The 26,123-nt window shown below is 32.3% G+C and overlaps 3 protein-coding genes across 6 annotated transcripts; 2 read left to right on the plus strand and 1 right to left on the minus strand.

Moving 5' to 3' along the window:
• Positions 1 to 1,354: 1,354 nt before the first annotated feature.
• On the plus strand, positions 1,355 to 3,727 carry LOC139862803 (uncharacterized). 3 transcript variants are annotated; one of them, XM_071851433.1, is made up of 6 exons: positions 1,355 to 1,483; positions 2,128 to 2,325; positions 2,492 to 2,593; positions 2,714 to 2,800; positions 2,958 to 3,128; positions 3,393 to 3,727. In XM_071851433.1, exons 2-6 carry the CDS (start codon positions 2,298 to 2,300, stop codon positions 3,437 to 3,439), a joined length of 435 nt encoding a protein of 144 aa, XP_071707534.1. In that variant the 5' UTR covers positions 1,355 to 1,483; positions 2,128 to 2,297; the 3' UTR covers positions 3,440 to 3,727. The 3 variants fall into 3 exon arrangements, with proteins under 3 accessions (XP_071707534.1, XP_071707536.1, XP_071707535.1); XM_071851435.1 differs by having other exon boundaries at positions 2,958 to 3,065; XM_071851434.1 differs by lacking the exon at positions 1,355 to 1,483 and adding an exon at positions 1,685 to 1,955.
• A 9,932-nt stretch (positions 3,728 to 13,659) lies between these two features.
• On the plus strand, positions 13,660 to 22,796 carry LOC139861386 (uncharacterized). The gene is made up of 21 exons (XM_071849767.1): positions 13,660 to 13,911; positions 14,490 to 14,588; positions 14,881 to 15,032; positions 15,457 to 15,529; positions 16,301 to 16,423; positions 16,778 to 16,886; positions 16,991 to 17,070; positions 17,282 to 17,363; positions 17,524 to 17,663; positions 17,754 to 17,864; positions 17,975 to 18,091; positions 18,198 to 18,287; positions 18,487 to 18,540; positions 18,697 to 18,771; positions 19,580 to 19,655; positions 19,780 to 19,879; positions 20,823 to 20,892; positions 21,078 to 21,151; positions 21,245 to 21,354; positions 21,559 to 21,822; positions 22,327 to 22,796. The coding sequence occupies exons 1-21, from the start codon at positions 13,786 to 13,788 to the stop codon at positions 22,620 to 22,622; spliced, it is 2,421 nt and encodes an 806-aa protein (XP_071705868.1). The 5' UTR covers positions 13,660 to 13,785; the 3' UTR covers positions 22,623 to 22,796.
• A 576-nt stretch (positions 22,797 to 23,372) lies between these two features.
• On the minus strand, positions 23,373 to 25,661 carry LOC139863102 (F-box/LRR-repeat protein 12-like). Of its 2 annotated transcripts, XM_071851746.1 has the most exons (3): positions 25,557 to 25,661; positions 24,312 to 24,540; positions 23,373 to 23,876 (listed from the first exon to the last, which is right to left on the minus strand). In XM_071851746.1, exons 1-3 carry the CDS (start codon positions 25,638 to 25,640, stop codon positions 23,491 to 23,493), a joined length of 699 nt encoding a protein of 232 aa, XP_071707847.1. In that variant the 5' UTR covers positions 25,641 to 25,661; the 3' UTR covers positions 23,373 to 23,490. The 2 variants fall into 2 exon arrangements, with proteins under 2 accessions (XP_071707847.1, XP_071707846.1); XM_071851745.1 differs by having other exon boundaries at positions 23,373 to 24,540.
• Between the last annotated feature and the right edge of the window lie 462 nt (positions 25,662 to 26,123).

Genomic DNA, 26,123 nt, shown 5'->3' on the forward strand with positions numbered 1-26,123 from the left:
TTTCCTTAACACCTAATGGTCTTCACTAATGGTTATCCACGTGTAACAACTTACAAAATGTCTATATCTCTATAGCTAATTTACTTAAACCGATGGCAACCGATGGATTCTATTAATTTTACTGTCATTATGTTAATGTTTTTAGGGAAACAAGATCCTGGCCAAAATCGAAAGACAATTAGTTCCATTTTTCCAAAACATCTTTGTAGAGGATAGTTATTTAGATATGTCTGTTTTTAGCGTTGTTGAAAACAAAGAACGTTACAAGTTGATGGGAACAACATGTTTGAGCTAATGGGAAAATTATCTGTTTTTCAAGACATTTTAGATCAAGGAGATACATCGAGAGCTTTCAACTTAAAAAAAATCCAAAGGATCCTAATGAAAAAACAAACAGCCAGCGCTCTCTACATAATTCATCAATATGTTAAGAGATTGAAATCATGGAGCAAGCTATGGGAAACTCGGCCAAAAAACTAGATTCACTTTCGCATAACTGCATTTTTATAAATTTCACATATGCGTCGTAGTATGTTTTGGTCGCATATATTGAACTTTAATATCTGTAGAGATTTAATATGTTAAATGTCGTTTTTTTATGATTTTATGCATTTAACAATAACCAACCTATGGTTACTAATGCTTTAGCAATGATTTGTGTTTTTTGCGCCACTCAACAGAAGTTACTTAAAGGTTCATACTAACCATAAAACACATACAATAGTGCCCGCGAAGTCGCGGGCCTTAAGCTAGTATATATAGAACGAAAGAATAAACAATTCATATAAGTGATGACTAGCATTTATTTATACTTATGCTAAACACTTTACCAAATTAATTTCATGAATAAGAAGTTGCAAATTTGCGACTCTTTTTCTTTTAACTAGTTATAAAATTGAAGTTGTATTGCCTTATCTCAATTGGGCATCAAATAAATTTGACTTAAGGATGCTTTTAACTAGCTAATGATTTTAATACGGTTTCGTTTAATAGACATAAAAAGTAGAGTTTAGGAAAATCATAAACTCTTATATATTAAGATCCTTACATTAGCTTATGAAAAAAGTAGACCTTATCAATTATAAAATAAATTTCAGTTAATTTATCAAACACTTATAAAAAAAAAATAATAAGCTTTCAATTACCTATTTTAAAAATTAGTTTCAACTCTAACTACATTTAAGCTCTAGATAATTTCATTGAAACGTACTCTCAAACTCTAGCCCATAAATTCAAGATTTAGCAAGGAAAAAAAAAAAAAAAACTCTAGTTTCATTCAAACACTGATATGGGCGATTTGGAATCGAGCTTTCAATTGGGCCACATGGGTTTTAAGTCGAGTTTAGAAGTCGCAAGATGGGTGAGCCGGCTCTCCTCCATTTTTACTGCCCTAGTAATAAAAAAGAATAGAAATAAAAATAAAATAAAGAACCGGTGGTCATCTCTCATTCAATATCCAAGCTCTGCCAAGAAAAATATACAGGTATTTTCTGTCTATTTATTTATCTATCTATTATTTCATTTGATAAATTTTGCTGTTATATATTTCATCTTGTTTATCGGATTTAGGGTTTCATCTTGTTTATATCGGATTTAGGGTTTTGTCATGAATAGTTAAAATATATTATATAAATAAATTTGTTTCTAGGTATTCACCTTTGGTGGGTTTGGTTTGAAATATTGATGTATATGTGTGTATCGTATTTGGTGGTTCATCATGATGTAGTGTTATAGTACTATTATTATGTTGTAGCGTTATACTATTGTAGATATAAAAAAATAAAATAAAAAAGCTTTTGGATCCAAACACTAGTAATAGGTAAGAAGAATTAAGTTGCAAATATCAGCCCTGTGCATCATTTTGGTTGGACTATTAACTTATTTGAATCAAGTTACTAATAAAAAATAAAGGTTAATTTACATGTATTTCTGCATCTGCAAAGCAAAATATACAGGTAATATTTTATTTTAAATTTTTTTTTTTCATTGAATTTTGTTGTTGAATATTTCATCTTGGATTGTTGTATAGTTGGTGTTTTTTCTTTTTCTTTTTTATATTATTATATATATTTAAACATATATCCACCACCGGAAGTTTGATCGATTGGAGCCCTAATAATTTGGCAGAAACAAAAAGATGGAAAATGTTGGTCCCCGCTGGCGTCCTAGCCGCCCGTATGAATTGAAGATTGGAGAGAATCCGTGAGATTCGAAGAAACCATCCAGAGCTGTATCAATTGAGGCGGCTCTCTGAAAAGAAAGAGGAGATAGAGAAGAGAAAGAAGCTTTTAAGACTTATGGAAAGTCCGGATTATGAAAAAATTCGTAATAAACTTCTTCTTCTTTTATTTCTTCTTTTTTGATTATATCTAATAATAATTACTTACTTATATAACAAGTTTCACTCCTTTGTTGTATGTTTATTTAGTATGCATATCTCATGATTATGATTATTACATTAATTATTATTTTACTATGCATGCTGGTTCAGGTCAAGCATCTATTTTAGCTATGTTGGAAAAAACTGGCTGTCCCGATATAATTGGCTCCTGGCTGTGTAGCGTAGCAGATACGTCAGCAGAAGCAACTTGTTGTAAGTAAACTAAATCCCTGATCTTATGGTTTTACACCCATTATTTATTTATTTATTATTATTGTTAACTAATAGGAACCAACCACTCTCAGTAACTTTACCTATGGTTAAATTTATTAGATACCAAAGAAGAAGACGATATGTATAAAAAGTATGCCGTTGAACACCCACTTGAGCGTGTGTTCAAGGTATGCAACCCCAAAACAGGTATGTGCCTCTCCTTCTTCTGGTTATGGATGTTATTTTTATTTTAAATAAAATCTTGATCCTTGATTTATAAAGTTGTCTGATTATAGTATAGACTTAAACTTTTGTGCTCATGATGGATGGATGGATACTTGTTTTGTTTATTTAATGATAATAGGGCTGCCAGATGAAGTGTATACTGCATGCGTGATCGAGCGCTATCGTGAATATCATTCTGCTAAGCGCAATGAACCAGTTCTCAAGCGCCACCGGACTGAGGAAAAAGGTGAATCAACTGAAACGGTGGTCCCAGCTTCTTATGGTATACAATTTAATCGACTTCTATTGGGTTGGTTTAGCTTTTCAGTTATCAACTCGTCTAGATGTTAGGAATGCTTGGTTTAATTCAGTTTTAACAAGCATCTTTAAATTGATGATGATTGATTTTGTAAATGGTGTGGGGAACAATGATCATGAAAACGTCATTAACAAGTAGAACGGGTATATTATTAAAACACATTAGACCTACTTATTTAAGCTTAAAAAAGCAAGACACTATTACATAAACACAATACTTAATAAAATTAGCTTACTGATGTTTCTTTTTTGGTAGTTTTGTGTTGGTATTGCAGGCCAAGTGCCAGAAACTACTGTGGTTAATGATGCTCCTGGTAACAATTAAAAATCCACTCTTACAGTGCCGACCTGGGTTTAAGCTTTTAAGTTATTATTATATAGTTATCATTATGCTAAACAAGACAAGTCGATCGATCAAGTGGTTGTAATAATTAATTAAAATCCACCCTAGCTTGTTTTGAGATTCGAACTTGACTTTTGATTTTGTGAAACATGCAGATCGATTGTAACTTATTGTAGTAGCTGAACTAGGTGTTTAACCTTTCAGTTATTATTTATGCTATGTTTGTATTTGTTTTGGGTTTTTTAACATGACTTTTAGTTAATGTTGTAAGTTACTTGTTATAGTGGTTGGGTTTAACCTGTTTATTATCGCTTAAACTGATTAGGATATTTTCCTAACATATTAAAAGTTTTATCATAATTGTATCAGGTGCCTAGGCCCTAGGTGGGCCATTTGTTAGCTACGTTTTCACCTATATATATTAAATCTTGGTGACAAATTTGAAATCTTTTAACGATTCCAAAGAAATTAATCTCGACCCTTTTGGACCTCTGATGCGCCAATCACCACCGTCCGCCACCACCACCACCACTAGCCCTCATATCTGTGTGAGAAAAAAAAAACGATAAAACATAAAAACCTTCGAATCTGATTGGCTGCTAGTATAATATAACCAAGAAAGGAAAAAAAACATAAAAGTAAGTCCTTAATGGGTGAGAGAGTATTCCTTCAGTTAAAATTGGTTCTGAATGACACAAATGGTGTAAGATTCTTTTAGTTAAAGATGATATTACATAATATTGAAGTCCTTAATGGGTAAGAGAGTATTTATTGAATGCTGAACCATTCAACATCATATCCCATTCATAATATATAAACAAATGTGCTTAATGCTGAATGTTGAATGGTTCATCATTTAACGTTTAACCATTTTATTAACAGGAAATCAAACATACCCATAGTCTAGTGGTATTTATGTATTTTTCTGATCAAAATGTTACGGGTTCAAGTTCAGGTATCGATTATATGTATAGTTTCGTAGAAAAAATAATTTCGTAATGTGTGAGTTACCTTAAGAAAACGATGTCAATTCTAGCAACCATATGTGTTCAATAAGTTTACAAAAAGCTCAACATCATAAACTATTTGTAGTGGAGGTGTTGGTGGTAACGTGACAAGGTCGTGAGGCTTTTTCTCGGGATGAATCTGACGTGAAAAAAGTGGTGGGATGAAGAGTAGTAATGAGGTGTTGGGATGAAGGGACCTAGTAGGGAATGTGTTGGGAGAGGGTGTTGGGTAATGTGTGTGAGTAGGATTGAAAGTTGGTTGAAAATGGGGTAAAAATTCTAGAAATTGTTCGATAAATCATTACGCCCGTTTTCTTTGAAAAGGTGCTTCAACCAATAACAAACTTTGACGTCCAATTAAAAGCATAGTCGTTATATATATGACTTTCTCTACATGCGAATAGAGAAAAGACTTTTTATTTCGGTATAAGAAAACGACGGTCTACATATTACCTCTGACAAATTTCATATACACGAGATTAGTCATTGTTGTTCAACTTAAACTAATATGAAGTATCACTTCTTTTCACTTGTAACCAACCAATGATAGTTGTATAAGTAATAGTTTATAAGATGTGATTCTTAGTCTTAAGTCATAACACATGATTTTGACTTTAATTACTTAAAAAAATTGTAAACTATAGATATAGATATAGATAGAAGTATAGAAGATTAATAAAATAGTCTTGATGATGGCACACTCACGTCGCAGCATCATTAGGTACCTTCACTTCCTTTTATGTATTTTTTTTTCTTCATTATTTTATACTAGCAGCCAATCAGATTTGTAGGTTTTTATGTTATTCTGTCTTTTTCTCACATAGAGAGCTGTGGTGGTGGTGGTGGCGGCGGCGGACGGTGGTGATTGGCGCATCAGGGGTCCAAAAGGGTCGAGATTAATTTCTTTGGAATCGTTAAAAGATTTCAAATTTGTCACCAAGATTTGATATATATAGGTGAAAACGTAGTTAACAAATGGCCCACCTAGGGCCTAGGCACCTGATACAATTACGATAAAACTTTTGATATGTTAGGAAAAAATCCTAATCAGTTTAAGCGATAATAAACAGGTTAAACCCAACCACTATAACAAGTAACTTACAACTAGGAGTGTTCGAAATATCCGTATCCGAATTCGCAATCCGAAAAATCCGAAAACCCGATCCGAAAATACCCGAAAAATCGGATATCCGAAAATCGGATATCCGAAAATCGGATTCGGGTTTCGGATAGCATTTTACAAAAATTTCGGATATTCGGATATCCGAATATCCGAAAATATATATGCTTGTTAATTTTTTATGTTATATTTTAGTGTTGTATTGGGTTGTTGGGCTGCTTCAGTGGCGCATATATTAATCGTTGGGCTGCAATGTTGATATATCAATCACTGTGATGCGTAATCCCTAGATCTAAATATTTCTATCTTCATCAATCGGTGTTTTAACCTTCATCAATCTTGATTATTTGAAGTTTGTGTTTGTGAGATATCTGTCGTTGGCTCTCAGTGACACATCCACTTCATCAATTGCTGCTTTAACCTTCATCAATTCCTACCTTATCTCCCATCTTCATCAATCGAATTGTTCGTGAGATATACGAAATTCAGGCACATTGACATATATGGGGTTTATATACCCATTTGTTTATGTTTATAAGGTTGGATACCGCCATTAATTTGGTAGGTATATTTGTAGTTTACATTCCCACTTGTTCTAACTGCCATTAATTTGGTATACAAATCTACTACGGAAAGCCTTCATTTTTTCTTACTTGTTTACTATTTATTTAGGTACTAATCCTTCATTTTCATGTTGGTAGTTGTTTAAGCTTCAAAAATTAAAGATCTGTATTAAGATATATGCAATTCATATATATGATTTCTTTGATCTCAAGTAAAGTTCGGATATTCGGATAATCCGATATCCGAATCCGAAATTTCGGATATCCGGAATTTCGGATTCGGATATCGGATGACCAAATTCACTATCCGAATTTTCGGATATCCAAAATTCGGATATCCGAATTTTCGGATATCCGGTTTTGAACACCCCTAATTTCATATACACGAGATTAGTCATTGTTGTTCAACTTAAACTAATATGAAGTATCACTTCTTTTCACTTGTAACCAACCAATGATAGTTGTATAAGTAATAGTTTATAAGATGTTATCCTTAGTCTTAAGTCATAACACATGATTTTGACTTTAATTACTTAAAAAAATTGTAACTCATGGTGAAACATAAATTTGTCGCAAGTACACACACATATAGGCAGGTTCAAACGAGAACTACAAAAAGAACGAGAATTGCGATAACTCTTTAATTACATGGTTTATATGCATTTATATTCAACAAATTGCATATAAGTATTATCTAATGTTCATATCAATCGCAAAGAAATGTTCACAACCATAAATTTCATGTTCAATTGTGAATTATATGAAATGTTCGTATGTTACACAAACACATTTGCAAAAGTGAACGAGAAATTATATATTGATTATATAATTAAACTATAAGTTTTTTCAAACAATTATTTGTTCAATCTTACTCTCCATCAACATTTATATGTGATTCAGCCTACTAAAATGTGAAAAATGAAAGGACCCGTTCATATCCATTATAAACGATTCACAATAGTTGATTACATCGCGAGGTACTTGACCTCTATATGATACATTTTACAAACATTGCATTCGTTTTAAAAGACAAACTTTCTTTACATTGAAAGTTGACGGCATGCATACCATTTCATAATATATTCAACTATAATTGACTTAATAATAATCTTGATGAACTCAACGACTCGAATGCAACGTCTTTTGAAATATGTCATGAATGACTCCAAGTAATATCTCTAAAATGAGCAAATGCACAGCGGAAGATTTCTTTCATACCTGAGAATAAACATGCTTTCAAGTGTCAACCAAAAGGTTGGTGAGTTCATAAGTTTATCGTAAACAATAAAATTCATCATTTTGATAGACCACAAGATTTAAATCCTGCATGGTACAAATGGGCCCGAATTCTATACCCACCTGTAATGTACATGCGATATATTTTAAATACAGTACACCTTTCTCGTGTACGAAATCATCTTTCATAAATCTTAGTAACCGTACACATATCTCGTGCACAAAAATAACATACACATAACTTGTGTATAAAATCATTCTCTCGATACATAACATTCACTTTTCATTGCTTTCATAGCTTGGCTTGGTAACCGACCTTAACATATAATGCGCATCAATAATATCCCCAAAACAGAACATCTAGTCTGTATAATATATAAACCTCGAAGTACTAAACACCACGCCCACTAGCTCTTCCGTCCAGTGAACATTCTGGGTGGGGGTGTTAAACCCGGTAGCTACCTTTAGGATTCGCGTGAATTAGGAGCATACCCAATTCTAATTCTTAAGTTACCAAGCAATAATAATCAGGGAAAAAATATTCACAACAATTAGTGGCAATTATCACTTCCAACTAATTCAATAATAATCCACAGAACTTCCGTCTGCATAATAATTCATTCGAAAAATGTTTTGCTTGTGTCTATCTCGTCAAACATTTATAAAAGCATTTCATGTATTCACAGTTCAAAAATATATTTCAAAAGCATTTAATAAAGCAGTTGTAAAAACGGCGCATGTATTCTCAGTCCCAAAAATGTAAAGAGTAAAAGGGAATCAAATGAACTCACGATACGATATTTTGTAGTAAAAATATGCATACGACGATACTGGACAATGCAAGGTTGGCCTCGGATTCACGAACCTATATCATTATATATATATATTAACACATATATTTTAAAATTGAACAATTTCATATATATTTATTAGTGTTATAAATTATATTTCTTATATATATTTCTTATTATAATATATTAGTATATTAAGTTTTAACTTAATGTTATATATATATATATATATATATATATATATATATATATATATATATATATATATATATATAATATTAAAATTAATATTTATTTTTACGTATGTACTTATATTATTATCTATAATATGTTAGAATATATGTATAAGTTATATGTAACTTAGTAAAAATATACTATATAATATACTTGTTATATAGAAGTATCTTTTGTTTGTAGAATTAATACTTATATTAATACTAAATAAAAATGATAAAAACTGTAATCACAATAATGGTAATAATAATAATACTGATAAAAATAATAATTTTAATAACAATGATAATTTTAATAATGATAATAATGATAATAATAATAATAACAATCTTAATATTAATAATAGTAATGATACTTAATAATAATAATAATTTTATCATTTAATCATAATAATAGTAAAACTAAATAATAACAAGTATACTTAAAGTTTATGTTCATGACAATAATTTTAACAACATATTAACCAAATAATAATAATAATAATAATAATAATAATAATAATAATAATAATAATAATAATAATAATAAAAATAATAATAATAATAATAATAATAATAATAATAATTATAATAATAATAATAATAATTATAATAATAATAAAAATAATTATAATTATAATGCTAATAATAATAATAATAATAATAAATGATCATTAATACTTTATTCTAGTAATAATAATAATAACAATTATATTACTAATAATAATAACAATAATAATAATAATTTTAATCAAGAAAACTACCTCCAAAAGCTTTCCTAAAAAAAAAGTGCCACGAACCGGGCTTGAACTCGTGACCTCTCGCTTAACCCCAATACTCCCTAAACCACTCCTCCAACTGTTTCTTTCTGTATTAAATCACTGACCAATTTATCTAACTCATTTTCTCGTCTGTATTACTTCTTCATATACTATCATCATCGTTATTAAGTATAACCCGAATACTAGTGTGGCCTGCGGCCCAAATGGAAACACAAGTTGGATTTCGGCCCAATCATATAAACAATTCAAACGCCTAAACTAAAATAGGTCCACAGCCCAAAAAATTTTTTTAAGTCCATTAATTGTTTTCATGGATTAAGGAATAGGTTAGCAGCCACGACAGAAAACAGTGGGTAGGGTCTTCAGTTCACTCACCATCGACGTAAATCATTGCAGGTGGGTTTCGAATAATGGAAAAAGAAACGAGGACATAGCAGCAACAGTATATAGTTATTTCAGGTATGTGATTGTTTTGGGTTTGATTCAAGATGAAATAGAAATCATTACAATAACAGGAACCTCATCAAATACTCGTCTTGGTGGAGACCTGGGTTTCGTAAACAGGTAAATAATTAATGGTGGTTGAGTGACTGGAAAACAACAACGATTATTAGTCGTGTTAGTTGCAATACAGAGATGGTTGGGTTGGGTTTGATAACGCGTACCGTAGTAAATCAGTGATATTAAATGTGTGTTGCAGGTTTGTTGAATGGGGTGATGAAGTGGGTTTGTGAAGAAAGAAACAAGAATAGGAAAACAAGGTGGTTCCCGGTGTCGGCTAATTGAAGAAGAAGGATAGGGTGTCGTGATAGTTTTGTGAGGGTTAAAACAGAAAAAGAAGCTGCAGCTGGGTTCATGGTTCACGAATCCAACAGAAAAAGAAAGCAAAAAAATATGAAGAGGGAGAGAGAGAGTGATTATGGTGGTGGTTTAAAAGGTGGTAGGCGATGGTGTACTTATGATGGTGAAGTTGTGGTGATTCCCGAACAAAAAGAGGAGAAGGCAAAGGGTGAAGATGGTTGTATATGTCTTAAATTCTATATGCAAGTGTATACGTATGACATATATGGATATAGGTTTATAATAAAATAATAAATATAATAATAATATATTCTAATATCTTTCAATAAGTGAAACGTGAGAATATGAAAAGAATACAGTAAGCAGCCATCAAATTGTCTCATACTACCGACAGTTTCCACGGACTGTGTTATATCGTGGTTCATTGCTAAACAGTTAAAATATAAAAGTGTTCCTAAAAATCCCAAACTTTTAGATTAAATATAATTAATTATTTCACTCATTAACTGTTTGGAACCTGTTCAAAAAGGTTCGGTAATTATTTATTTCCTGTACCAAATAATATGTACGGAGTACTAAAATTTGAACTAAAAAGGTATAAAATATTTTTAACAAATCTAAAATCTTCGTAATCAATTTACAGTTCAACTTTTATTTTAATCCTTCATGTACATGTACAATATCTATATTAAAACTAACAAAACATCAACCGAGTGCTACTGACGTTTACTAATTAAGCTCGAAATCATTTATCTTTAATATATTTTCTCTCTCTCTCTTTCTATATATATATATATATATATATATATATATATATATATATATATATATATATATATATATATATATATATATAACCAATCTTAATTAATAAGTTTAAGTAAATAAATATATTAATTATATCTTTTTAAACAAATAAATATAATATTATATATTTACAAGTATTATTTATATATAAATATAAATATCTATATATCTATATTTAATAACATAATATTTTTATTACATTGCATTTTATTTTACATATTTATTTCCTACCATTAAATCATATAATATTTCAAATTATTATTTATATATACATTTAATTATATATGTATTTATTTACAAATAGTTGTTCGTGAATCGTCGAGAATGGGCGAAGGTCAATTGAACATATGAAACAGTTCAAAAATTTTGAGACTCAACTTTACAGACTTTGCTTATCGTGTCAAAGATATTAAATCGTATCTAGAGTTTGGTTCAAAATTAGTCGAAATTTTTCGGTCATGACAAAAAATCCTTGTAATTTAATGGTTCTCGCAGTTCTCGTCTTTTTTTTTTTTGTTTTTCTCATTTGAATTTTTGAACATATATATATATAGGGGAGGGATCCACTGAGAACTATTCTACTGTGAGAACTCTGAGAACTGGCGGACGAACAAAAAAATCGAAATTCGAACAAAAATTTTGGCGGCCGAACAAAAAAAATTAGGTCGAACAAAAATTAAGATGCATTTAATCACATGTTCTACATTTTCTGATGGGTTCTACAAAATTGTAGAACGCAAATTGGTTCGAATTTGGGAAAATTTGTTGGGCCGCCTGATTTTTTGTTCGGTTCTACAAAATTTTGGTTCGGTTCTACAAAATTGTAGAACGAAAATTGGTTCGAATTTATTTTTTTTGTTCGAATTTCACCTGTTTTTTTCAAAATTCAATTTTTTTTTTTTTGATTTAGTCCGATTTAGAGTTTAGGGTTTAGGGTTTAGGGTTTTCGGGTTTACTCCGTAAACCCTCAACCCTAAACCCTAAACCCTAAACCCTAAACTTTAAACCGTTCGTGTAAAAAACTCATTCTAAACCCTAAATCTAAACCCCTAAACCCTAAAATCTAAACCCTAAACCCTAAAATCTAAACCCTAAATCTAAACCCTAACTTAATTTGATGAAAAATGATGTAAAACTAGTGTAGAACAGCATGTTCTACATGCTGTTCTATCATCATCTTCTACGTAAAATGTAGAACAAGCTAACAATGCATCTAAAATCCAAAAATAAAAAATGTTCGACTAGAACAATTTTTGTTCGGCCGCGTCATTTTTTTTGCTCGAATACCTTAGTTCTCAGAGTTCTCATTCTAAAAATGTTCTCATTTGATCCCTCTACTATATATATATATATATATATATATATATATATATATATATATATATATATATTCATAAAAAGTCCGTATTTAGTTAGATGCCGTCGAATTTTTATTCCCATTCAATGAAGGTTTGACATAGCAGGCGTGATTAGCTTGCCTAACATGATCATCAGGAATAGCGAGACCGCTGACTTGGGGAACTACGAACTACTTGTTTAGCATATCTGGCGTAACTAGCTTATTAAAACAACATGTTCGGGATCTCTACCACTCTTGTAGATTTTATTGATAAAAACATTATGTGGATTAAATTACAAACGACGTTAAAATTACGAGATCAAGTTCTAACTAATGCATCAATTATTATGGAGGTTGGATTACGAACCCTCTTATGTCTGTTTGGTGTTCGGGCTTCATTTTGGTTATGTTTTTTTTTGAACAACGGTTGGGAGTCACTAACGGGGATCCGAACTCGATGTCGGAACCCACTTACCCGATCATTTTTCTTGGTCGAACTATTACAGTTCTACCGCCGCACATGAGGAAACCGCACGACGAATCCACATGGGTATCACGTGTGGTAAAACCCCCTCGGGTAAGGTTTGAACGCAAGATGTCCACAACTTCCGAGGCCAATGAAATGAGCGGGTAACAACAAGGGAAATTATTGTAGCGAGTGATAGTCGAACCTCTGACTTCTCATATGGAAAGTCAGGTCACCACCACTACGCCAACTCCCATGTTTTAGGTTGTGGTTGACGTTTAAGTTTTGGTTTTTGATGCCACGTTGGTTTGTTTAGGCTTAATTTGCGGTTTTCAGTTTAGTTAGTTCGATTGTGTTTGATATTGGTTATATCGTTTTATGCTCGTGTTTGGTATCTTCATCTTGTTAAAGCGCCTTTGTTTTAATATACTTCTTGATTCTTGATTTTTTGAAAAAAAAAAAATAATGCATACACCATTATTTATAACAAATAATTAATAATTTAATAATTTTTAATTTAATTAATAATTAATAATTTATTTATTTTATACAGTAATTAATAAGTTACTCGTAGTTTAAACTTATATATTAATTATTATTATTATTAATTAATTATTAACCTTATATACTAAATGACATGAGTGATTTGGTCGTTTTGACAAAAACTCAAAACCAAACGACAATTCATTAAAAAACAAAAAAAAAAACCCCCCAAAACTTTGAGCATCATGCAATTTCAAACCCCCAAAGAGGGGTGTAAACCGACAAATCCTTATTTTATTTCCACCCAATTTTTTAACAGAGCATATCTTATCGCTCAATTCGCTTTAAATTTTCCTGATGCCACCGTTTAACTCGTAATAACCTTACGAACCCAACGCAACTAACTATACGCGAAACGGACGTTTTTCAAAAAACAAATCATTATGCATACTAGGTACTAACCCGTGTATCTAAACACAACCCTAACAAAGCTTGTTTTACGTCAAAAATGATATGCAACCCGAAACCCACCGTGCGTCACTTTTACTAGTTAATTAACAGTCTTAACGATATTTCTATTCCACTTGTCTTCACTCTCTCGTGAGTCGTGTGTCTGCTCTGTACAAATCGCAATATTATCAATCAAAACTTATATAGATCCATCGTTTGATCGATTGGTAGCGTTCAATTGAATCGCACATGTTTAAATTCTTGAAAGACGTGGTTTCCGGATCTGGTGCCGGAGTTAAAGATTTGCCTTATAACATCGGCGAACCTTATTCTTCCGCTTGGGGATCTTGGACACATTCTCGAGGCACTTCTAAAGTAACAACACATCTCACATTTATTTGTTTAATTATTTATTATTTATTATATCGTCGATATGTATTTGTATATGTATTTGCATTCCTGAATTCCGTATGGCTCTGAATTTCTGTTGTTTAATTGACTCAATTATGCTGTTGGAACTGATTAATTGAGTTTCTATGTAGCGTAGTGTGTAAGTAATGTTGAGTATTATGTTATTATAGTAGGATCAGGGAAGTGTAGTTTATTAGGGCTTTTTTCATGGTTAGGTTAGGATTGTGAGACTCTAATTGTGATTATTACAAGTTTTGAAACAATGATTGAGCATAATTGATGTGGTTTATAAGTATATGTATATATTCTAATGTTTGCTATTTGTGAATTACATATCCTAATAGTAACACATTTGGTCAGATCACATTGCTTAATTGATTTAATGACAATCGCATGTTGAAATACTGCAACATAAGTCTCAGTAGGTATTTAGCTAGATTTGAGTCACATTTTCCTTTAGGCACTCAATCAAGATATGTAACTCTTTTTTGTTTTTTTTTATGGAAGTCAATTGGCTTGTAACAGTTAATTTTTTCTTCCAGGATGACGGATCCCTAGTATCAATATTTTCTCTTACAGGAAGTAATGCCAACGATGGACATTTAGCTGCCGGTCGAAATGGTGTTAAGCGGCTTCGAACAGTAAGTTACTCGTCATATATTTGGTAGTACATGTCTCCGAAACTTTTCATCCAAAGGTTTAAAATTTTGGTCATGCATTACTTTATCTGCACACTGATATATGAGAAATATAATTCTTTCATTTGCTTATGTGTGCATCTTTTGTGTGATATGTATCATTGATTTCAATCTTGAGTTTTCCTCAATCTTTGTATCAATTAGTTTATGTAAAATCAATAATCTTGAATATCATGTGACCTTTTTGTTGCTGTTTTATGTCGAGTCGAAGTAAACCTGTATTATGTAATTTCAGGTCAGGCATCCAAATGTTTTGTCATTTCTTTATAGTACAGAAGCTGAGATATCAGACGGGTCATCTACAAAGGTTGTTATCTATATTGTGACTGAACCTGTGATGCCACTGGCTGAAAAGATCAAGGAATTAGGATTACAAGGTACACAAAGGTACACATGCTCATTTTATAACTGGATTGTTTGTTCTTTTTGTTTCTATTTTTGTTTTTGAGCTAGTATTGTTTCACCTACAACTCTTAACATTACCTGCCAAGGCTTCACTGTGTGATCATGAGCTCATAAATGCGTAGTTGTTCTGTATAATATGATAGATTATAACCAACTGGCTCTATTATGGTTTGTATTGCTGTTCTGTGTATTATTGTGAAACTCTACTTAATTCCAACTAAGCATGGTTTAGTTACTAAAACTGATACCAAGAAAATTAAACAATAAATATTTCCATCCAAAGTATTTTTTCTCTCTTAAGTTAGAATCTGCTGCATTTTTTGTCTGATTATACACACTACTTATTGCAACCTCGCATGTTGTTGTACATGGATCTGCCTATAATTTTATTATTGTTTTACTTCAGGAACGAATATTATGCTTGGGGCCTGTACCGCATTGCAAAAGCTGTGAGCTTCCTTAATAATGATTGCAAACTTGTAAGTATAGCCAATCGTATCGTGACTGCTTACCTCATCATGTGACATTTTTATAGGAAACAGCGACTAACTACTTTGATTCGTGGTTTAACCTTTGCATTGATAAACCCTATAAAATGATGAAAAGGGTGAACTACTCAAAATATTTAAAATTCTCATATCTGTCAGTGAACTACATTTCTGATATACCGGTTATTTTTCTAGAGTTTCTTTTGCTTCTGTAGTTTGAAAACTGTTCATTTCCCCCACGTTGTAATTTTTGGCGGCATCATATTTGAATTGATGCTTTAATATGTTAGTTTAGTTACCTTGGCTTAAGTAAATATACATAAAAGTCCCTGTTTTTACTTATCATTCAAGATACACATGTAAGTTTCGTTTAGTGGACCTGTAACTGTTCCCCACAAGATATAGGCATATAGCACCAACCACTTCCTCTACCATTTCATTCAGTAAGTAAGAAAAACCAAGACTGTAAATTGCAATAAACCCATGTTAAAACCAAATCATCAACATCTGAATGTTGGTCAAACCAATCTAATTTTCAAGGAAGGCTTAGTTGTTATATCAGAGATTAGGTATGATGATTCTTACTAAGTAATTTCAAGCAGTTTATCAGTAGATACATAACATTTGCATCTGTTGGAGTTTTTAATATACTGTATTCAACACTTTGGGTATGTCTTAGTTTGATGCCTGCTAACAAATATGTGTTTAAGTTCTTTAAGATACTTTAGGAACTGATTTGTTACTTTTTTCTGTTTCATACAGATTCATGGTAATGTTTGTCTGGAAAGTGTGGTGGTCACTCCAGCTTTGGACTGGAAATTGCATGCTTTTGATGCTCTTTCTGAGTTCGATGGAAATAATGAAATGTCTACCGGACCGATGCTGGTACTCCTTCAGTATATCCATTTTACACATATGATTCGTCTTACAGTTATCTGATGAAATTTTGCGCTGAAATAGAACATAACAATGACAAATATCCTAATTACCTTTTAGAAACAACAACTTTTAAGTGGCAATACCTTTTTTTTCATGTAGATAATCTTTTTAGAGTTTTTTTTCTTGTGATTTGGCATGTGTCCAAAACAATATCTTATATCTATTTACCTATCCTGATGTTCATCGCCTCTCCACCCATTATGCTGAAGTTTATTAGAAGTTAGAACCTTAACAAACTTAATCACCTTAAATGCTTATTTGCACCATATTGGGCTTATTAAATTTCATTTCTGGATCCAGCAATTTGAATGGCTTATCGGCTCGCAATACAAACCAATGGAGTTGGCAAAGTCTGACTGGGGAACAATCAGAAAATCTCCTCCATGGGCAATTGATTCTTGGGGTTTAGGTAACATTTATTGCCTCGTTAGTTTGTAAAGTTTGTGAGCTGATATATATAAACGCTAGTATGTACTCTCATATACTATACTATGACGTGGCATGTTTTACCAGGCTGTCTCATCTATGAAATTTTCACGGGTTCGAAACTGAACAAGACTGAGGAGCTGCGGAATACATCTTCAATACCAAAGGTCAGCATATTATTGTTATTATGACTGTAACTCTCATATTTGTATATATACAAGAAAACCATAAACATAAACTTTAACATAATTGTCTTAAAACATACCTATAATTGCTCATTTTGTTCAAGAACTCTTAAAAATTCTTGATTAAATTCATGTTAAATTGTTGAAAATTTTTGACTTTGACCAACAAATCTGTCTATTTCATGTCTGACAGTCTCTACTTCCAGATTACCAGCGACTCTTGAGTTCTATGCCTTCTCGCAGGTTAAATTCATCAAAGCTTTCCGAGAACTGTGGTTTGTTCTAATTCTCATCTTGTACTTCAACTTATTATTATTCTACTGATTTTTTTTTTTTTTTTTTTTTAATAATCTAATGTCTATGTTAATTGTATTTTAATCGTTTTACATGAAACCTGTAAAGTTAAAATGCTAAAACCGAAGCCTTGTATGGCAGAGTATTTTCAGAACAAGTTGGTGGATACCATTCATTTCATGGAAATACTTAACTTGAAGGACAGTGTTGAAAAAGATACATTCTTCCGGAAACTTCCAACTCTAGCAGAACAGCTGCCTCGTGAAATTGTTTTGAAAAAGGTATAGTATAATTTTCATAAAGTTTTGCCTTTTATAAAAATAAAATAAATAAATAATAAAAACATGCTAGTTCTTATCTGGAATGTGCAGTTACTTCCTTTGTTAGCTTCTGCCTTAGAATTTGGTTCAGCTGCTGCACCTGCTTTGACTGCATTCCTAAAAATGGGTGCTTGGCTTTCATCAGAGGAATTCAACGAAAAGGTTATATTTTTATAATTATATTATATATTATATTATACTTTTATTCTTTGCGGTGTTCTAGGTGACGTACGTTATGAGTTGGTCTTGAATTTTGGTTATTTGTGATATAGGTGTTACCAACAATTGTGAAACTATTTGCTTCTGATGACCGAGCTATTCGAGTTGGTCTTCTTCAGCATATCAATCAGTATGGGGATTCATTTTCATCTCAAGTTGTTGATGAGCAAGTAAGAATCAAATTATTCTTGCTGTAAAAAAAAGAACTAGCTGATTGTTATCACTTTTTGTTTAGTTTCTTATATTAAGAATGTCTGCTAATGCTTGTGTGTTTAGGTGTACCCGCATGTTGCTACAGGCTTTTCGGACACGTCTGCCTTTCTGCGTGAGCTGACTCTAAAATCCATGCTTGTTCTTGCTCCAAAGGTATTTTCATATCTATAGCTCTCTGTTTGCATCTTAACTGGTGACATGGTCGTGTAGTTTGCACCACAACTAGTTCTATTTATTTTTATTGTTATATAGTTATATAGTTATTATAGTTCTATCTATATAAGGATAAAAAGTTATTATAGTTATATCTTGTTATTTCTTATAATCTTGGTTGTTTACTGTTGGTTTACAGCTGTCCCAACGCACTTTATCAGGGTCACTATTGAAGTATCTTTCAAAGCTCCAAGTAAGATACTCATTGTTTCTTAAAAATTTGTATACCCTTATAATATTTCTAGCATTCTTGTAACAAAATGTGTACTTTTCTATACGGAAAATTTCACATCATGATTGGATTTTATTTTATACTTTGACTTGACCTTTAGATTCATTTATGATGCAGGTGGATGAGGAACCAGCGATCAGAACAAATACCACAATACTACTCGGGAATGTCGCTAGCCATCTCAATGAAGGGGTCAGTATACTTGTTTTGTGTTCTTTTCAATCAATAAGGACACACTAAAGTTACATTTAACAGTTTGTTTTCCACTAAATACAGAAATGTGGTAGGATCAAGGGGGAAGTAACCAATCGGGGGGAAGAAATTTTTTTTTTTTTTTTTTTTTTTTTTTTTCGTTTTTTGAAAAAACTTTGTTCACGAACATTATAGATTGTATGAAAAAATGAACATTTAATAAAGACACTATGTGATAATTGTTTTTATTTTGGCGGGAAAACGCTCGAAGAATTAATATATAACAATTATCGTGTTTTTCGAGCGTATGTTGAGGTTTTAGATATTAGGGTTTATAGGGTTTATATATTAGGGTTTATAGGGTTTAGATATTAGGGTTTAGAAATTTAGGGTTTAGGGTTTAGATTTAGGATTCAGATTGAGTTTTTAACACGAACGGTTTAGAGTTTAGGGTTTAGGGTTTAGGGTTTGGGGTTTATGGAATAAACCCAAAACCCTAAACTCTAAATCGGGTTAAATTTTACTTCACAAAACATGGAAAAAAACGTTAACATTCTTCACGATCAATATTATCTTGAATGTTATTTTTGTCGATCGTTTTCCCGCCTAAATAATAACATTCATCACGAAGTGTCTTTTTTAAATGTTCATATTTTCATCCAATCTATAATGTTCGTGAACAAAGTTTTTTCAAAAAACGAAAAAAAAAAAAAAAATTTGCTTCCCCCGATTGGTTACTTCCCCATTGATCCTGCCCCATACAGAAATTTATATAATTGGTGACACATACAATTTCTGTTCATTGCAGACGCGCAAAAGAGTATTGATTAATGCTTTCACTGTCCGCGCTTTGCGTGATACATTTCCCCCTGCCCGAGGAGCTGGTAAATTTAGATTGTATAATATATATTGACTAGATATTTAGCAAATTCTTCTGTTTAGAAATATCTTATTTTTGCCCCTTTCAAGTAGGGATGAATGAAGTTAATTAAAGTTGTGACATGGCAGGTATAATGGCTCTATGTGCGACCAGTTCTTATTATGATGCCCAAGAAATAGCAGCCCGTATACTTCCGAATGTAGTTGTACTTACTATTGATCCTGACAGGTTATTATCCTTACTTTGGCTACCCTAATGTATAATCCTTACACCCTTATAGAAAATATATATAAATAGGTAATTAAACATATACAATCGCTACAAGGGTTGGTCTTAAGTCAAACGAAAATCTGAAATATCTCCTACTTGGATTCCTAAGGCCTACGCTCAACTCCTACAAATAAATAGATACAAATTGAGAATATATTTTTTAAGAGTTGGTTCATTTATATTACATACAACCTAGCTATAATTTGACTATTTTCTGTATCCACCAAATTTTTTGTCAATTTTAGAGACAACCTGTATTTAGAAATGCAATCCAAGTATACGATGTACCCGGTACCCATCATACTAATGATACTTTAAGGACATAAAATACTTGACATTTAATTCACTGTAACCCCAGTTAACTCCTATTATTGTTTCAACAGTTATCATATAAGTAAAAGAAATTTGTTGGCTTTTAAACACAGTATAAAACACAGTATAAAAGGGGCTTTGCCTCATTGGTCACCATGTTAACATGGTGTTCGAGGAGACCAAGGGTTCGAGTCTCGGGGGGGGGGGGGGGATTTTCGTGAATTAACTCTAACCACTAACATTGCCTTTCAAAAAAAAAAACACAGTATAAAACAAACTTTATCACTCAATTACGATAAACTTAAACCGTCTTTATATATAAGGTGTTGCTGCATAGCGCGAGTACCTTACTAGTCGTTTGTGTTTGGTAGTTTTACTTGCCCCTTTTATAAGTTAAATTACTGGATCTAGTGTTATGCTTCTTGCATATACAAGTTACTACACCTTGTGTGTATGGCTGTGAGATCGTATTTTACTCACTCATTGTTCAATTATTTTAAGTTTTTGACACTTATATTGCCTGTCGATAAGCTACTTTGATTTGAAATAACAAATGTTTTAGACTAGATAATTTGATTTACCTTTGCAGTGATGTTCGATCAAAGGCTTTTCAAGCAGTTGAACAATTTTTGCAGATAGTGAAACAATACCATGAAAAGGTTTGTGTGCCTGTATTTTTTTCCAAACGGTTTTATAGTTATGAGTTATGACTCTCACGAGATTTGAACACGTGAAACGGTTTTGCAGATTAACATTTTATCGTACGTTTTACAGAATTATTATTTGTGATTATATTCCTTACACTATATGTAATCTAGATCATATGTTTTATATGTTGTTTTAGACATCTTCTGGGGATGACACCGAGGCTACCGGTTCTGGAAATACATCACTTCCAGGAAACGCAAGTATACTTGGGTATGCCTATTTCCAACATTTTATTGCACGTTAAAATTTTATATAAAGTATAAAAATCCATCACTTGACGTCCAACGTACTACTATGATGCAGATGGGCCATGAGCTCGTTGACAATAAAAGGCAAACCATCTGAACAAACTGCACATGTACCTCCAAAATCTACCTCGCCTCTTGTTTCTGCTGTCTCCAATGCCAGCTCAGGTTACATCTCATGCCCTTAAGTTTTTAATTACTATATTACCCCTGTGAACAGTAATATCCACAAGGTTATGCACGGGGGTATTTTAGTAATTTTTCAAAAATATTATTTATTTATTTTTTTGGTTTGCTTTTTGCCCCAGTGAAATGGGACCCACACAACCCTAATTAATTATACTAAATGACTTGTTATGATGATGATTACAGTTGTATCAGATACCCCGAGTACAATACTAGTCCGAACTGCAAGTTCCGGCAATTTCGATCAAGATATGGCTGATCAAGCTGCACCTGTATCACCTACCTCAACTGACGGATGGGGCGAACTAGAAAACGGTATTCGCGAAGATCACGAGAGTGAAAAAGATGGGTGGGATGATATGTTACCTTTAGAAGATGAAAAACCATCACCCGCTCTTTCAAATATCCAAGCAGCACAAAAGCGGCCCGTTATACAACCAAAATCACATGGTAATATTACTATGATACCCTTTCATATACTGTACTGATTTTGATTTAAACTAGTAAAGAATGCCCGTTGCGGGGTTACAATTTTTCTTGAAAAATAAGTAATAAGAATAAAAAAAGCGTAAATTTTTTTTAGTGGATGACCCCCTGACGTCATCATGGGAAAAAAGTAAAATGTAAGAAAAAATTAGTGGATGACGATGTCAGCTGACGTCATCATTTTATTATTATTATTATTATTTTTTGGCAAAAAACTGAAATTAAATAAATAAAAATTTTCACCAAAAAGGTGAAAAATTAGGATTACACCAAAAAGCCAAGCTGGGTTTCACAACTATCTAACCCACTTGCTATAACCCAATATCATAGAAATCTTGGACATATTTGTTTCTTTAAATTTCTATGACGTCATCATGGTTACTGTTCACTTTGTTTCTATTTTTATTGTGAGTGATAGTGATAATGATAATAATTGGCTATTGATTAATGAGTGTTTGGATGTTTTAGTTTCAATTCCACGGCCCAAATCTACATCAAATGTGGGGAAAGATGCAGATGATGATGATGATTTATGGGGTTCAATTGCTGCACCACCACCAAAAGTGGGTGCAAAGCCTTTGAAGAATTCGAACGCGAGTGGTATCATTGATAATGATGATCCGTGGGCCGCCATTGCAGCACCACCACCAACCACAAGGGCCAAGCCTTTATCAGCTGGCCGAGGTCGAGGGGCGAAACCTGCCTCCGCCCCTAAATTGGGTGCTCAGAGGATAAACAAGGCAGCTTCAACTCTGAAGTTTTGAAAATAAAACATTATAATCACTGTAGTAGACTTTTGATCTAGTTCGTTTATACTTGCAATTCATTTGTGCAAATAGATTGAATAGATGTATATTTGTTATAAATAACTGTAATTCTTGACCATTTTTTACCTATAACTTTCAGTTTCAGAACAGAGTATTTCATGTGAACAAAGGCAAAATGTAAATGTAAAATGTACAAACCAATGAACCATTACAAGGTGTAGATGAAATTAACTTCTAATTACAAACTTGAACTCTAGTTACTTGTTTCGTTACCACTTCCTGACCACAACAAAGTGTTAAATACTTTCATTATAAAGATAATGGTCAAATCTAACACTGGTTAGGGCCGGGCCTGACGATGAAACAAAATTCAAGATCAAAAGACTAAACTATTAACAGACTCGACCCATGAACTGGAAGTGAAACTAAACTATAAGAACCCGTTATTAAGATATGCTCCTTTATTTATTTTATCCAAAGTCATGATTGGATTAGAATGCATGAAAACACATCCCATCTCAAAAGTCCGAAAACAACTATTACAGTAAATGTCTACATATGATTTTCCAAATGTAACATACCCACACGCCGAATCAAATATTGTACATATATTAACTCCCTTATCTCCAATAATTGTTTCACTATAACTATCTGATCTTAACAAATACTCTGTACTTCGTATTACTCTTGTCCATTATCTCAAATTGCACGCTTTGCGCATATCGGTTGAGGTTCTTACATTATAAAGACACAAAACCATCATCATACAATACATAAGACCCAAAATACAAACAAAACATAATAACCATTATTATTAAGAAAAAAAACTAACTAGTGTATACAAATGCCTCGGCAAATTAATAAATTAATAAGTAGTACATTCTGGGAAAAATAGCACCTCCATTGTCGTTTCTATCTTGACATCCGGTCTCTGTATCTTGAATTTGTTTTTCCCATCTGGAGTAACTTTTGGGCAATCGGACATGTACAATACAGATAATTTGGAGCAATTACCCAAAGCTAGTAATCCTGTATCGCAAAGGTCCTTGGAGTTGTTGACATGTAATTTCTCCAAATTTTGACAATGCAATCCAATCGAAACCCAACCCGGGAGCCCAATTCCTTCTCTATAACATGATGATACATTCAACACTTGAAGTAAAGGACACCCTTTTGAAATTTCCATTATGCACTCATCCGTAACATAGGATCCCTTCCGAAATGAAAGGATTTTAAGGTTTTTAGCGATGCCTGAACCGATATATGCTAAATTACTACATCCATTCTCATTTAAATTAAAAACATTTAAATACTCAAGACCGCCTCCACTTAAAAATCCAGTGGGGCAAAGTGCCAGTGAATCTGCTTCTAAATAAGTCAAAGTTGCCCAAAAACCTTGTTCGGATGTTACTCCAGAAACATTTTTACAGCTGGATATTTTGAGTACCCGAAGTTGAGGACAATTTTTTTTAACAAACAAAATTCCAGTGTTTGTTATGTGACGGCAACGCCTAAGACTCACGTTCATCAATGTGGTTTTATTACAATATTTTGTTAACGCTTCTAGTCCCTTGTCTGTAATGGGACTAAAATCAAGATTAAGAACCGATATCGATGAAGGATAATGACTGAAACGATGAAGATATCTACCAAGCACAATTGAATCAAGGGGGTTGTATGACTTACGTAATTTCGTTGTAACATCATTATCATCAACCTTTAAGCATTTACAACTTAGAATTGCGATATCAAGAAAAAGATGACATGTTCGGATGAAAGATCTTTGATCACATAATTTGTTTAGTTTTCTGTAAATTAGGCTCAAAAGGTCATCAGGAAGTTGTGTAATTACACCTTTTGAGCATCCCTCGGGACCTAATGGCAAATCCTCTGCAAAAGTGACCCACTTGTTGAACTGCCAAAAAAAATAAATTTAACATTAAGATAAACACAAATGCTAGTTTATTTCACCATGTAGAACACATAAGTGGAAGCCATCCATGGGACTCGATAAAACAACAGTATTTTCATGTGAACTTTTTCTTGTAGTTTATGGATGCAATATCATATTGTCAATAATTATACTAACTCATCTTCTCATTGTGCTCACACTCAGAAGCAGTTTTTGAGATGTTAATACTCGAGCTTTTGAGATCATTATCCAAGAATTTTGTCTGATGTAAAAGATGTTGAACACAAATAGACCATAGATAGATCTTAAGTCAATAAGAATAACTCATGAACCATACCTATTACAACAAACAAAAATCTCAGACTACAAGTCGGACTGAGAAAGAAAAATGATGATTGTTTCAGATCATCAAAGTGTTAAACTGAATATAATATGTATACAGAAAACCAAAAGCAGATGATTTCAAATGACCAAATTCACACTAAACAATACAACTTCAGCATGGTTGGGATCATGCATTGATTTTAAGTTTAACACACACAAAAATACAATGAAGCTCAAAAAACAAATAACTCAAGTACGTATCATGACGTAGGAAAGATCATAAAGAGATAGCAACAAAAATCTGTTGCAATAATAACTACTTGCAAAACATACTAATGAACTAATCAACAAATAAGAGTTGTGAAATATCAAAATTCCGCAGACGACTCAAGAATTTCGTATAGAAATCAAAAAATCTCGTACAAAATACTAATTCAGCACAAACTTAAAAATATGTATATCTACACTGTCAAAATACTAAATTTGGGTGTACAATACAATATACTATCGAGTATAAAACGTAAGCACTGAACGGCTTATAAGTATCATACCTATCGAGTATAAAATTTATAGGTAATCAAATACGCCTTATTCCGTTAATACTTACAACTATAATAAGCTCGAGCATCAAATACTAAAATCAGATATGAAACAAGTGATTTAAAATGCATACATAAGGTTTAAATGTAACTTACAGCATCCATTGATTTGAGTTTATAGAGAGCCGACACGATTATTCGTTTTCTATCAACAATAACGCCATTGTTAGCAGACGCCATCGTTGTACCAATTCAGTGTTTCTTCTTCTATTTGATTTTGGTCAAGGTTTAGGGCTCGATTTAATTTTACGGGCCTGGGCCGATTTAGACTTTAGATGGGCTTTAAAGTTGCATTAATGGGAAATTGTTTAAAATACACTTTTTTGAAGGCTTCAAACAAAATACATTTTTTTTAAAAAAAATTGTCTTTTTACACCATTCGGTAGAAGGAATTTCTATCTACCACCTTTATCTGTCGCCTACTACCATTTTTACAAAGTAGTCGACGGTGAGATAAAGGTGGTAGACAGAATTTACAAAGTAGTCGACTGTCTATTGCCTTGTTGTTGCTGTCTACTGTCTTGTAGACACTAACAAGGCAGTAGACAGCAACAACAAGGCATAGACTGTAACAACAAGGCAGTAGACATTCGACTACTTTGTAAATGTCTGTCTACTGCTTTGTTCTCACTGTCTACTAACCTTGTAGAAAACTGCCAGTAG

The sequence above is a fragment of the Rutidosis leptorrhynchoides genome, chromosome 8, assembly GCF_046630445.1.
Source record: "Rutidosis leptorrhynchoides isolate AG116_Rl617_1_P2 chromosome 8, CSIRO_AGI_Rlap_v1, whole genome shotgun sequence".
Taxonomy (NCBI): Eukaryota; Viridiplantae; Streptophyta; class Magnoliopsida; order Asterales; family Asteraceae; genus Rutidosis; species Rutidosis leptorrhynchoides.